Source organism: Callorhinchus milii, unplaced genomic scaffold (assembly GCF_018977255.1).
Source record: "Callorhinchus milii isolate IMCB2004 unplaced genomic scaffold, IMCB_Cmil_1.0 Scaffold1, whole genome shotgun sequence".
Classification (NCBI taxonomy): Eukaryota; Metazoa; Chordata; class Chondrichthyes; order Chimaeriformes; family Callorhinchidae; genus Callorhinchus; species Callorhinchus milii.
In genome coordinates, this window is record NW_024704742.1 from 54,066,784 (window position 1) to 54,082,296 (window position 15,513).

The 15,513-nt window shown below is 39.2% G+C and overlaps 1 protein-coding gene across 1 annotated transcript in view; it reads left to right on the forward strand.

Moving 5' to 3' along the window:
* Positions 1-328: 328 nt before the first annotated feature.
* tusc3 (tumor suppressor candidate 3) overlaps positions 329-15,513 on the forward strand; it is a 192,205-nt gene continuing 177,020 nt past the window's right edge. Inside the window, exon 1 of the mRNA XM_042342129.1 lies at positions 329-457. Coding sequence (XP_042198063.1) covers positions 341-457 — 117 coding nt within the window. The 5' untranslated portion in view covers positions 329-340. The remainder of the gene's footprint in view (positions 458-15,513) is intronic.

The following is a 15,513-nucleotide window of genomic DNA, read 5'->3' on the forward strand; positions in this document are numbered from 1 at the left end:
GTTCTGTGAAGCGCTTTGGGACGTCCTCCCGACGTGAAAAGCACTATATCAAATGCAAGGATTATTATTATTATTATTATTATTGCTGCTGGGGGTGGGGGGGGGGGCCTTGTGCCAGTCCAGCTGAGATTGCAGCAGCTGATTGAAACGTCCCCCCCCCACCTGTCAATCAGAGTCCGGAGAGGGGAACTCTGGGACCTGTGGTCTCCTGCCCGCTTTGCTCTGCTCTCTTCCTCGCCAGAGAGGGGGGGGGGGGGAGAACTACACATCCCGGAGTGCAGCGCGGCGGAGCGCAGGGTTTGATTGGAGGGGAGGCGGGGGCGGGGCCGGGGCTGGGAGAATGGCGGCGGCGGCTCCGAGGTTCCATCGGCTGCACCTGGTGACAATGGGCGCGGCGCTGCTGCTGCTGCTGCTCGCGCTGTGCCTGCAGGCGGGGGCCGGGCAGCGGAAGAAGGAGGTAAATACACCATATGTCAGAGCTCGGCTCTGGGGCAGCACATTTTATTTTTTATTTTTATTTTTTTTTTGGGGGGGGGCGGTGGGGCTGAGGGTTTTTTTTTTGTTTGTTCAATGCAACAGTTACCTTCGTATTCGTAGAGAGGCTGTTCTTGGGTCTCGGGCGGTGCTGATGCTGCTGAGAGGGATGGAGGGTTGGCAGGATGGGGCCCAGCCAGGGGAGCCCAGCTCATCATCATCATCATCATCATCATCATGATGATGATAATAATGTTAATAATCCTTGCATTTGATATAGTGCCTTATCGCGTCTTTGCGCTAAGGACAAAGGCAATGAGGGGTCACGTTACTGCCTTCACCTTTGGCCCTTATGCCTTTTCTTTTTAAAAAAAAAGGTAAAACGCGGGGTTCGCCTGTTCAAGTGGAATTTTGCAACCCACCAGGACTGCAGGGCCACTTTTGCCAGTTGGTCAACGTGGGGTCAGCGCTGCAAATACGATAATAATCCTCGCACTTGACCTTGTGCCTTATCGCTTTGCGAAGATATCGCAAAGCACTTTCCAGTGTTTTAATGTAAAGTGCGGTGACCATATTTGTAGATCAACACAGTAGCCAATTTGTGCGCAGCAATGCCCCACAAACAGCTATGAAGTGAGTGTACAATTTTTTGGGGGGTGGAGAATGCACCATTCAGTGGAATCATTCCCGAAAAGTGACTGGGGTGGGGGGTGGGGGGGGGGGGGGGGTGCGTGGGTGGGCATTGGTGAGTTGAGTTATAATAATACTTGCATTTGATATAGCGCCTTAGCAATTGTTGAGTGGTCTCAAAGTGCTTCACAGATTATATTGTATTGAACTCATGTTGAATAATTGTAGGTTGGGTTAAGAATGTGTAAATATGTATACAGAGGGAATTAGAGGTACATTAATACAAAGTGATCAAAGGTAATAATGTAATCCTATGCATTGACCACAGATGCCCTTACATATATAATTAATTCTCTTTGGACATGTATGTTTACACACTGTGAACAGAATCCACAAATTTTGAACATGGAGTTGATTCTACAAATAAATTTGATTATTTCCCCATTGTACAGAATTATTGTAATATGAAATGTGTAATATATTGTAATACTTGTTAATAAGTATATTTTAATTTTTTTGTTTGCATATTTTTTCTTTCAATTTTTTACATATCAAATAAAAAATATATAAAAAAATAATCCTTGGATTTGATATTGCGCCTTTTATTTCAGGGGAACGTCTCAAAGCGTTTGACAGAATTTCCTTCAACGTGTAGTGACTATTTTGTAGGCGTATGTCTTTAAAGGAGTTTTGATGACTATAAATTATGAACAGGATCCTCTGCACAAAATTAGCCAATGTTATGTTTTATTCAATGTAAATCAATTTTCCAAAATTTGTTTATTATGGAATTTTTTGCTTAAATTGAGAAAAATGCAGTCATTTCAGATATGTAACAGTACAGATTCCATCCAATTCTGTAAATCGATTTGTATCCTAACATTCTTTAAAACAGTATTTAATCAAAATCAAGAATAAAAGAGATTAAATCATACTTTATTGTTTCAGATTCACAATAGGTAAAGTTAATTACACTTATATAACTTGACATTTATTACTAACATTTGGGAAATTAATTCAAAACAATGGGTGGTTGTTTTTTTCCAAAAGGAATTTAGAATACAGCAAAACATTGCAGTTTCCAAATATTGCCATGTTGGTTTCATTAGGTTTTGTAATATTAGTGCTGTCAATTGCTATGTGACCTTCCACAGTATCTCTAAAGTTGGTGGATGTTGGAAGTAGCTGTTTGTGTTTGGTGAACTTTGATAAATGTTTTGATGTTCCTTGCAACATCAGCAATTCAATTAGGTTTAATTAAATTATTTTGTTGCTCATAATGACATATATGATAGCATACGTTTACTAACATTTGAAATTAATTAAAAACATTGCAACCTTGTTTCCCCCAAAGGATTTCTGAGTGCAAAAAGTTGCTCCATTCTGATACTTAATACACAACACTTCGAGTGCGTGTGGTATTGTTTCTGTGTTTGCTTACTATGTGAGAATTCAAATGCTCCAGCCTAAAGCATCCCATTTTATATCACAATGACACATTTGAAACTGGTACATTTTCCAAAAAAGGGTCCTTTGAACTTTTTTGGTCAACTTTTTCTAAGAAGAACCAAAATCTTTTATCGCGAGTCTCCGATTACAGCTGCAAAAAAAGTCGCAAATACTGTACCTAACTGTTTGTTGTGAAGTGTGGAATCTCTTCTCAACATACACCTACATATGTTTTTATGTACATATACAATTCATAAATTGCCTGGGAAATTTCTTTGGGGTTATTGCTGAAATTGAAACATGTCAAACTGTACAATGTGGAAGTATGAAGCTTCCCACTACTCGTCCAGCTAGGACAACACTTAGAATGTCAATTTTCATCCTTGGTGACTTGTCTCTTTTCCCTCTTTGCTCCCTGTCCATTTCTGAGTTAGGAAGAGCTTGTTGATCATCAGCAGTGCCCTGAAGTATTGTGGACCTGCAGAGCTCGAGTGCTGGATTAATTCTTCCACCATATGTAGAAAGGAGTAGGCCATTCAAATCATCAAGTCTATTCAACAAATTTATTAGATTGTGTCATCTTTTTTAATCGCATTTCTCTGCCTATTCTAACTATCTTCTCAAGCGCTCTGGGACACTACCCTGCGTGAGGTGTGATATATAAATGCAAGTTGTTGTTATCCTTGATACCTCGAATTCCGAGTGTATCTCCTTTTTAAGCATCCCAAATGATTCAAAATGTTCTGTATCAGTCCATTGTATATTTTCATAATGCTTGGGGAAGAGATGTTTTCACTATTATTTTTTAAAATGATGTCACCTTGTTTTGAATCACTCTACCAAAGGTAAACAGAGGACAGATATTAAAATAGATAAAATAAATAAAATAGACAACTATTTTGATTATTTTGAATTCCCCAATTAGATCATCAATTTGCTTCTTCAGCTTTAGGGTACTTAACTCAGATTTTCCCATCAAGTATTCCCTTCACTTTAGGCATTCATCTCGTTGATAATAATAATAATAACAATAATCATTGCATTTGGAACAGCACCTTGTGTCAGAAGGATGTCTAAAAGCACTTCACAGGGTTTACTTTGAAATGAAGTGAATGTATTTGTAGGCAAAAGTAGCAGTACAATTGCACACAGCAATGTCCTACAAACAGCCATGAAACGAGTGACTTTTTTTTATTTGGGGTATTATTGGTCGGGACACCAGGAGAAACTCCCTTCTCTTTTTGAATAGTACCACGGGATCTTTAACTTCCAAGTGAACAGGCAACTCGGTTTAATGTCTCATCTGACCGACAAATCTTTGTTGACTCGGGTCTGCTCCCTCTATGGTGTGCCATCATACAACAAAAGTATGACCCCCCACCACCCCCAGGATTTGAACTTGAACCTCTCCTCCCTCTCTGATCTGCTGACTCCCTACCAACCTGCCCACTCTCTCTGTTCATCAGGCTCCGGGCTGCTCCATGTCTCCCGCCCGACCCGCCCTACCATCGGTGGACGGGCTTTCAGCCTCTCTGCCCCCACACTCTGGAACTCCATCCCACGGTCCCTTTGCCTCGCTTCCTCCATTGCCTCCTTCAAGGCCGGTCTCAAGACCCTCCTCTTCAATCGTGTTTTTGGTCTCCCTCCCACCTCTCTGCCTTCCCTCACCCCTACCCCACCCCTCCCCCATGCTCGGGCCCCGACACCTGACTGTTCAGCGCTTTGGGACGACCTCCTGATGTGAAAGATGATCTATAAATGTAATTTTGTTGTTGTTGTTGAGGGCTTTGTAGGTGAGGATCAGGATCTTGAACTGGATCCTCTGAAGAATAGGGAGCCAATGGAGTTGGGGGAGATGGGGTCACGGAGTTTGGTGCGGGAGAGGACACGGGCTGCAGAGTTCTGGATTATCTACAGCCTGTGGAGGGAGGAGTTGGGAAGGCCGACAAGCAGGGTGTTTGCATAGTCGAGCCTATATCAAATGCAAGGATTATTATTATTACATGTAAATGATTACTGACTAATCATCTCCGAGATTGAAGATTGAGAAACAGTATAATTGGTCCTGATGGGAACTTTGGTTTGTGAAGAAAGTGAAGAGAGTCAGATGCAAACAATATCACACAAACGTTTTTTCCGCATGATGTAGGGGCTGTTTTGTGGTAATTTCAAGTAGGAAAATGTGTGCAAGTTTAATACTGATTTCACTGCATACATTTGGAGTCAGTGCAGCCTTAGGTTGCATTTTCCATTTGTGAATGTTTTCTATACTTCATCGTGAACTATCAAAAAAGAAAATACATCAATATAAACGGTGAAAGTAATGAAACAATTCTGTCTGTGGAAAAGTAATTCTACAGCAGGCTTAGATGGCTATGATTTTTTTATTATCATTTATTTTGCTTGTTTGCTGTTAACCTGGATAATCTTTTTAATATTGCTGAAGCTGGGAAAATAAATTGGAATTGTAGACTACTTTTCGTGCTTTTACAATTCGCAAATTGGAAATATCTTTTTTATATAAAAGCATGGCTTTGTAAATTGGAGATGTTATTGAGTAATGAAACACATACAACTTTTGTTTTACAGCACTAGAATACCTCAAGGCTCTTTAATTAATGTCAAGTGCAGTGACTTTTTTGTGAGCGCACACAGTTGGTATGATATAGCTTCATCATGTGGAGCATTCACAATGAAGATATTTGCATAGCAACGATGAATCAGACTTGAACTGCATCAGAGAACTATTGATTGCTAAATAACCCAAACAAATCAATATATGCTTATTATTTCATGAGCTTTAGTTTATGAAAACAATGGATTTTCATGCTGGCTGAGAACTGTCTGAGAATAGTGAACTGCATTTGCTGCTGTTTTTAATGTGTTATTTATTTCCCCTGCTCAACTGGTTTACCATTTCCGCTGTTGTCATTGATAGGAAATTGGAAGAAAGAAAGGAAAAAGATTTTAAACTTGTGCCTTTTTAAACTCAGTTCTTCGATTTGGAACAGTAAAAGTCAAACAGAAACGGAAATTGATTTTTATTCATCTTTGACTTTAATGGCTTCATGCACAAACCTGAAAAACTGAATCAGAAAAACAATGGTTGAGTAATTAGCACAGGCGACTGCATTTTGTTTTGGGTCATTGATATATCACAGTAGTGTTTACTTTTGTAGAAAAGCTTTGTAAAGGCAGTGAAATAGTATTGGCCTACAAATATGCAGTCACTACACTTTACAGTATATCTTGTGGAACACTTTGATACTTCCTGATGTGAAAGGTTTTATGCCAATAGCAAGGATTATTATATTTTTATTAATTATAATGCTTGCATTTAACAGCGCTTTTCATATCTGGGAAGACGTCTCGCATGTTTACTGTAAAGTGTAGTGACTGTAATTTAAATAATAACAGTAATTCTTGCATTTGATGTCGCGCTTTTTCACTCTTCTATTCGTCACAAAGCGCTTCACAGAATATACTGTAAGTTAATTGACTGTATATTTTGTAGGCAAATAGCAACTATAGGAGAACGTAGGTTTGTTTGGCTTCTGGTCCCAGACATTTTTGTTACCTGAAAATCCAGATTCCATTGCTGCACTTCAGATCGTGCCCCAGTGACACTGGTAGCATAGCCATTTAGTCACCTAACAGCGCTGACCGGCAGCAGTCATGGGATGACTTTCTTCGTTCGTGTGGCTTAATGTGACTGTCATGTAATTGGTGACATAACAACCTGGAAGCGCTATCCGGGGGATGCTCTTGAGGGAGTCCCATTCTAAAGCTGGCTGCCATTTATTGGACCCCAGTATTGCCCTGTGGTAACCATAAGGCAAAATCAAGGTCTCCCATATTTTGACCTACTTCAAGATCAAGGCAGCATAGTCACAGTGAGGCATATATGTATATGCAAAAGGTAGACAATCTCAACATATAATTAGAAAACAAAATGCATAAGCTGATATCCATTCATATCCTGACTCTGGTGTGCAGATTTTTAAAAAGTTTTTAAATATTTGAATTGATTTTTCTTTGCACAGATATTCTGTAAAACTCGATACAGATTTCAGTACTGTACTGTAGTAAGTAAAATCATACTGCTGACAATCGACCTTTCTGCCCCAAATCCTACTAAACTATGTAGTACTTCATAAATAAATCAGCAGTTTTGTACTCTGGAAGAGTACTAACAGTGAGAACTTGAACTGGCTGTGAAAATGCATTTTACTTTACAGTGTCTATAACCATCAACAGTGTGAATTGTTTTCATATGGTGAATACTGCCTTTTTACTAGTTGTTAGTAAAGACAATCCTAAACTTGCAATACTGAACATAGTTTGTGTTGCTAGGTCTACAGAATTACAAGAGGGAGAGGGGGAGAGAGAAAGATTTTTTTTATATACAGAACCTTATGTCGATCACTCAGAGTTTCTCATAAGGGATCACTGTCAAATGCAGTGACTATTTTTGTAGGCAAGTGAGGCAATGATTTGTGTGAACAACGTCCCACAACAGCCATGAGGTTAATCAGCAATTATTCTGGAGGATTATTGGAAGAAACTCTCTTTTTTCAAATAATTACATGGAATCTTGAATGCTTACCAGAAAACAGGCAAACAGGATCTTAGTTTAACATTTCCCTTTTCTTTGCGTCTTTGAACACACCTTTAAAAAACTGCCTTTTCGACTATGCCTCAGGTATTTAAAAATAAGGTAGACACTGTGTGATTCAAAAAGTAATCAGCATTAAACAGTGACCTATTTCAGCTTTTTTTAAAAAAAATTCAAAAAGGGAAGGACTGTTTGCTCTCCCCCTCTCCACCAAAGCTTGGCTTTTGGTCACCTTTTCCCTCCCCAGGCTCTTCGGTCTCCCTCCCACAGCTCAGATGCCCAGCCAGCAGTGTGAAGCGTTTCAAGTGTCCTCAACAAGAAAGGTGTTCGTTAAAGTTAAACTGTATTGTATTTGTTTTTACAATTTCAAGTTATATTTATATAGTGCCTTCACTGTGGGAGGATATCTTAAAGTGCTTCACACGGCCGACTGGGAAGTCTGAGCCTGTGGAGGGGAAACTGAAAGTGTTGGGGGTTGGGAGGGCTGAAAGTACGGTCAAAGTTTGATGGGCTTTGAAACCAGGGAGAGAGGGGGCAAGGAGGGATTCTGGGATGGGGTTCCAGAGAATGGGGTCAGAAGAGCTGAAAGCTCGAAGGGAAACTAACCATTATCAAATTATACTTTAAGATTTATTATAGCGAATGTAGAACATTGTCAGATCTTTTTATCTGAGGTATTGTTGGCCAAGATACCGGGGAGAAACTCCCTTCTCTTTTTGAGTAGTGCCATGGGATCTTTAACCCTGCCTGAACAGGCAGCTCTTCCCCACCACCGCATTGGAGCATCAGCCGAGAGTGTAAGAGGTCAGAGTCCTGACGTGCGGCTTAAACCCTTAGAGGTTTCTGCCTTAGAGGTGAGAGTTCTACCAACTGAGCCAGGCTGACCCCCAATCAGTTTCTGCAACTATCCCTGACCCAGAGCTACTGGTCAAGGTCAAGAGGTTTAAATTCTTAATCCAAATGAGCAGAAGTCACCAAAACTTTCAAGACCCTACACTATTTGCGGATGATGAACCTAAATTAAACTTGTGCAGTTTCGCATCAGTATTTGGAGGATGTCCAAGATCTTCCTGTTGCAATTCTGTCTATATGACTCTGGATCTCATGTTATCAAAATCTTTCTGTTTTTTTAATAGTTTTTTTTTCAAAAAAGACTGCGGAAGGTCCACATGTCTAAATTATACAGTAATTACAACTTACCAAATAATTATTTCTTGGCAATCGTACACTTAAAGCACAACTGGTATTCACAAGCATTGTACTCTAACATGAAAGAGCTTGTGGTGTACAGAGCAGTGTGGGAGCCATGATAATTTTATGGCAGTCAGTCATTTTCACAATACTGTAGGACCTGCTGGTCCCATCCTCAAAAGAAATTCATGTTGCAATGGAATGAGATGCTGTGAGTTATTAAATGTGTGTTTGTCAGTGCAGAACGTAGATGGAAATGGGAGGATTTGTTGAAGGTCTGTACTTCTCAAATTTTATCACCTAACAAAAGGTTAGCATTAATCTTTCAGTGTTAATTTTTGAAAATGAATGTTTATTGATTCACACTTTTCATAATTTCTAATTTAGTTTTGTCATGCTGTGCTTATCTATTTTGGCACACTAACTACAACAGTTAAAGCATTCTTTACATGTTAGCAGAACATGTTTTTCATCTACTGTTTCAGAAAATGTGGTCTTTGACAATGAGGTGGTGTATGCTCCTGTGTACAAAGTACAAAATACTTCTGCTTTGAACAGTGTATTGATAGTTTGTGATGGAATATTTATGAAATAGCACTTTTGCAGTTCCCAAATGAACCTTCTTAGCTTCTCCTTTATGTTACTAAACAATAGACTACACCACTCTTAAGCTTCCCAACATCAGAGCATTACCAATAGCAGCAAACAAAACCCTTCAATAAGCAGACCTTATCTCGCCACAAGTAATACACTAACAACAGTTTACATTAATGTATGTAATACAGCGCTTTACCTGTTGGGAGGACATCTTGAAGTGATTCACACAAGCTGGAGAAGGAAGGAGAAAGGTGACTGAAAACATGTTCAAAGGTTTTAAGTTTGTCCATCAATGATGGTGGGGTGAATTGGGCGGGGGACGATATACAAACCAGAGTTTGCTGAGCATAGAGAGCAGCCAGGGCAGTCGGATTGCAGGAGGTCACGGACAGCGGTAGAGTGGGGTGAGGACATGGAGGCATTTGAAATTGAGGACGAGAATGGGGGTTGGGGAGGCATTGGAGTTGAGTGAAGGTGGAGGTGATGGGCTCATGGAGCCTGGTGCACGAGAACAAAATTGAGGTAGAGTGAGTATCTGTGCGGATTGATGCAATCAGTACTTGAGATGAGAAGGTGCTAACAGGAGCCAAGCAGGAGAGCTTCCATCATGTCAATAGTGAACTAGAAAATTCAAACTCATCTGGTACCTGATGTCTGACAGGCAGTTGTTTAGAACTGCAGTGGAATCAAGCGTCGAGGCTAAGATTAAGTGGGTATTGCTTGGGTTCATGTGGAAGTGGACTCCATACCTACAGATGATGTTATCAAAGGGGACAATATGGATGGTGAAGCGGAGAAGACTGAAGATCGAGTGCTTAGGGATGCCACATGTGACTTGATAGGATGGGAGGAAAAAAACATTGGAGGAGATGAAGTGAAGATCCCGGGACAGGTAAGAATGAAACTAGAAATGGAGAGTGTTATGGAGGAGGAGCAGGGGTGAAAGATGGTGAAGGGTGGGGTTGTCGACAGCATGGAAGGTAGAGGAGCATAAATAGGCAGGGAAGCCTTGTCACAGACAGAAAACTGTAGAATTTAAAGACTACAACATCACAAGCAGTAAACATTTCTACAGATGTAATATTCAATTGATGGTACACTGAGCAAATTTCAAAATTAAAACGGCTCTGGAAAACCTAAACAACTGTTAAATCACAGAAACTTAAATCTCTAGATTCAGTTGCCCGAAGGACATTACCTAAACAGTAACAGAAATCACAACTATTCCTCCAAGACTTTCAAAAACGGCAACTAAGTGTCATGCAAGTGATGTCAATGGTGTGAAAGTTAGCAGAATCAGAAGTAATATCTTGCCATATCTTTCCAGTGTGAAACGTTGCATCAAATTAACCACTTGGAGTCAAATGAATGATGATAATAATAATAATAATAATTCTAGCGTTTGATATAGCGCTTTATCACGTATTTGAGACGCCTGAAAGCGCTTCACAAAATATACTGTAAAGTGAATTGACTGTATTTTTGCGGACAAAAACAAATTTGTCTTTGAGGGAAGTAACTTTGTTTTTAAAAAAGTATACAAGATATTAAATAGAGAAATTTCAACAAAAATTCACACAGCATTCCGACCACTTCCAATTTTAATTCTATGAAAATAGATTACATTTCAGCTCGAGCACGTGCCAGTATATTTGAAGCAACAATATTGGAACGCATGTTTCGACAGACCTGAACTTTACAAAACATTTGAATCCTTGAAAAGAAATAAACAAACATCATAAAAAAATTGCAAAAGGAGACCAAATACCTAATAAACATACAGTGAACTGGATAACTTAGCCTCAGAACTAGAATAACAATCGCAGCTCATTATTAGAGTGCATTTATGTATACTTTATATCTCTGCATTGAACATCATAATTTGAGGATCCAACCAACCTAGAATAATGCTTGCAATGCCAACTTCAATTTGGGGATAAAGGAAAGCTTTGTACAAGCGCAATTTAGTGGTCCATTGGAACATGTTTTAAGGGCCATTTTAGACCAGAGGTTGAATTGATTTGCAGGGTCTGCATTTGCAGTGCAGCCATGGGAATCAATGCCCTTGTGAAAAAACCTCCTCAGGGTTGGCCCGGCAAATGGAATAAAGCACGTGTCAGTGCACCCTGAAACCTACCATTATATTGTGCTTTGACATTGATTATTTATGTAATTTCTAACCCCAACTCCACACACATAAACATACTGATTCAGTCGAAGAAGCACAATATAATGCATGCATCAATGTCAAACAAAAAAATAGAAAGAGCAGAACTTAGTCACATTACTTTGAAAATGGCACAAGAACCTGTGAAAGTGTGTTAGGCATATTAAAAAAACAACCAAGGAAGATAGACAACCTAGCTTCTAGTGAACGTAACCCTTATAACACAATTCAAATTTGATATGTAGTGCAATTATTTTTAACAGTGCTAAAAATGAATATTATACAGATAACACATGACAAAATACCCATTCAGTCAGAACATATTCAAATGTTAATAATCAGATTGAAGGAACACGGAGAATATAACAAATCGGGTTACAAGATTTATCCACACCACCAAAAACCACAGGAGACTCAACCTACATATTGCATGTACTCAGCACTACATCCATCCCTAATCTCTCTCCTACAGAAATAAAATGCAGCAAAATGAAAAAATTCCTAAAGGCCGCAAATCGCTCTCCAGCTATCTACACTTGAGCATTATAAATCTATAAATATACTAGTTCTCATCTGCACATATTACACACACATCACCCAAACTTGATCCAGGCATTTTAAGAAGATTAATATGGAAAACTTAAAATATGTTCTTTTTTTTAATTTATAACTAACATTTTCTGAAATTTAATCCTGCCTCATTAAAAGTATTTGTTAAAGTAAATATTTTCTGACTTGTGATTTATTCTTTCCATCAACCTCCATCTATTCCAGTTGAACCTAATTTCATGTACAACTCAGTAAACAGAACAAGTCATTATTCAGACCATCTTTTTTTCCCATTTCAAACCATTGGTGATCCAAATGCCAAGCTCATTATTATTTGTTTCATAAGATAATAAACACTGACCAGAATTGCAGTAGATGCAATATTGGGTGGCTTACAGAAAGTGAAATTCTATGTCCACACATTAAGATTTCCCCTGCCCCTTTCCTGAGTAAATTGTTAATTCTTTTTATAACTTATATGATTTTTCATTGTTTTAAAAACTTGCATGTGTCAGTCAGCTTGCCTCACTTGGTAGCAATCTTGCCTATTCAGTCAGAATTTTATGGTTTCAGTCCTCACACCAGGAATTCAGAACTGGAAGGGTTATTGGGAAAGGTCGTTGAGTAACACCTTACAATACAGGTAAATAATCCCTTCATTTTTTTCTAAATGGTCACTCAATCCACTGTGGGACACTGCCGTACGCAATTGGCTGCTCCCACAGAATGTACAGTCAATTCACTTTACAGTATATTTTGTGAAGCTCTTTGAGATGTCTCAATGACTTGATGAGGTGCTTTATCAAATACAAAGATTGTTATATTATGTTTTACATGTATATTTACTTAACAAATATCAAACAAACATGTTATGTAAATATACATATAGAAATATGCAATGTACAAATATACACCATTCAGTGCGAAACATTGCAGTCTTTTCTTTATTCTTCTTTCGCCAGAGGTGCAAGACCCCTGATCTCCATTTGGAAGATGGTTGGTTGCTGTTTGCCCTTTGCCAAGCTGTGCCCTGTTGGACCTGCCTGTTATTGTCAGGCTTTGCTTTCTTCTGTTGGCTTGGAGTAATAATTGGAATGGCCGAGCTGACCATGATTGACAGCTCCTATCTTCATATAATTTTGCTGGTGTTTCCATGGTGCTGAAATCCAGCGTTTTCACCCATGTCACCTACCATTTTAGCAGAGAACCAATAAGAGGTAACTGAGGAAGTAAAGCACCCATAACGATCAAAAAAAACATACGTGCTGCTTTTCGTCTGCTCAAAAATGTCAGTGTACACATACGTGAGTCTGCCCGGCACAGCGGTAACACCTGAGCCACAAGGTTGTGAGTTCAAGTGCACGTTGGGACTTGGAATCGCGTAGTCTAAGCTGACACTCCAATGCAGTGCTGGGGACGTGTTGCATTGTCGGAGATGCCATCCTTTGGATGAGACATTAACCAAGGTCTTGGTCAGGTGGACTCTAAAGATACCATGGCACTATTTGAAAAGAAAAGAAAATTTCTCATGGTGTCCTGGCTAATAAACCCCCCAAATAAATTGATCGCTCACTCCATGGCTGTATGGGACATTACTGTGCGCAAACTGTCTGCTGCGTTTCGCCCACCAAATATGCAGTCAATCCACTTTACAGTATATCCTGGGAAGCGAATTGAGACGTCTCAACAATGTGATAAGGCGCCATATCAAATGCAAAGATTATTATTATCAAGTGTATTGCGCAAATATGAGTATTGAGATCACATGAAATTTGTGAAAATTGTGAAATTTCACAATGAAATTGCATTTTTTATTTTCTAATCAAAAATGCAATTTCATCACATCTGGATTTCCGATTCGTCACACGTGGTTACACATATTGGAATACCCTGGGCAAGGCAGACAATTATATTTAGTAAGTGAGAGCACTCCAGTGTTGGACATACATTCTGGCCACAATATAATAATGCTTGTCTGTTCAAGTGGGTACTAAGATCCCATACTGCTACTGAAAAAGAGAAGGAAGTTTCTCCTGGTGTTCGGGCCAGTAACCCTCCAGATTAATTGGACAAACACCTCACTGCTGATTTGGCATCATCCTAAATCCTGGTTGCTCTGGATGACTACAAAAACATTTAACAGTAATTACACGTGAAATTCTTTGAGACATTGCAAAGTGGTAGAGGGCTGTGTAAAAAAAAATCTTTATCTGATTGTTCCAAATTTGATCTTGAGGGCATTTTCAATAATTCAGAATTTGTTTTGTAAAAAAAAAGGTTCAAGCATTTGGAATTGCCATCATTATCCCTAATCAATCCTTTCTCTACCCAAGGAATTAAGATTAGCATGACCAGTTTTAGAGCTCAGGAATGCTACCCTGCGTGAGGGTTGCTATATAAATGCAAGTTGTGGTTGTTTGTGTTGTAGAGTGGTTTGAGGAACCATTATCCTATTTCAGCATCGAATAGAGGCTTGACAATTCTGCCTATTCGTATGTTTTGTGGTAAACATGTGTTCTTGCAAGCTGACTAGATGTAATTTCAGGTCTTTACTTTTGTCAATGTGTCACTGTTTAATTAGTTTAGTTCAGGTACCAGGCTAGCTTGGTAGCACTTTCACCTCTGAATCGGAAGCTTTTGGGTTCAAACTCTAGGTTTTAATTTGCATAGACATTCCAATGCAGTGCGAGGTATGCTACCTTGTTGGAGTTGCTGTCCTTCGGATGAGATGTTAAACAAAGTTTCCATGTGCCTGTTTAGGTATACGTTAAAGATCAAAATTGGTGCCTTGGGACATTCACCTGACGTGAAAGGCGCTATACTAATGTAACTTGTTGTTGTTGTTGCCATGTTTGCCTACAAAATACAGTTAATACACCGTTTAGCATTTAGAGATACCCTCCCGATATGAAAGGTGCTATATTAAATACAAGGATTATGTTTATTATAATTAAACACTCATTGTATTTTTGTTTCAAAATTGAAGTACAGCATTCACAAACTGGATATGTAACAAATAATAATGGCTGTATTAAAAACAATGTGATATTGAATTAGTCATGTGCAAATGCTCAAATCTTGCTCCTTTCTGTTGACCCAAGTGTACAACTACCAATGCTTCCGATGGAATAATGTCAATTGTACAGAGTGTTAGAACTCCCAGCATTATAGTACTCGACTACACTTTAATTAGTCAACCCGCAAGGCCTACTTTTGGAATAGCTGGAAATATAAGAACATATTCATTTTTGCCAATTACTTTCAGACTTGAGGAGACGGATATTATTTCCCAGAGTGGAAACAGTGGTTCCATGTACGTCACTAGAGCAAGTGTACCACCGTAGGCTGTTTTCAGGAGGTTGCTGAAGGTGTGCAGTCCCCAATCTCATTTAAATAGGAATTGGAATGCGCAGGGTATAGTTTTGAAGAATTCTTTCAAAAAAAAATCTCTTCCATTTATTTTCCCATTTACTTTTTTTTTCTTTTAACTTTGTTTTTGTCTGCCAATGCAAGAGTAATGTGGCAGAGACCTTGGAGGTTAACCGTTTTACTGTTGGTGCACTAGCACAATGGTCTCTGTGGATCCACAGATTAGGGGGTGAAGGCGTGGAGCTTTATTGTAGTAGGAATGAATAGGATAGAAATGAACTTTCTGATTTTCTTTTAATGGCTCACATAGGAGTTTTATTCTCCTGTCTGTCTGAGTGATGCACATGATGGAATTGGTTGATCGACGTGGCAGACGTGTACAAAACAGCTCAATGATTCAATTTGCTCATTGTGGTGGGTGGGGGCATGGCATTCACTGTCAACTGATCACGGAAAGTCTATCCAGCAATTT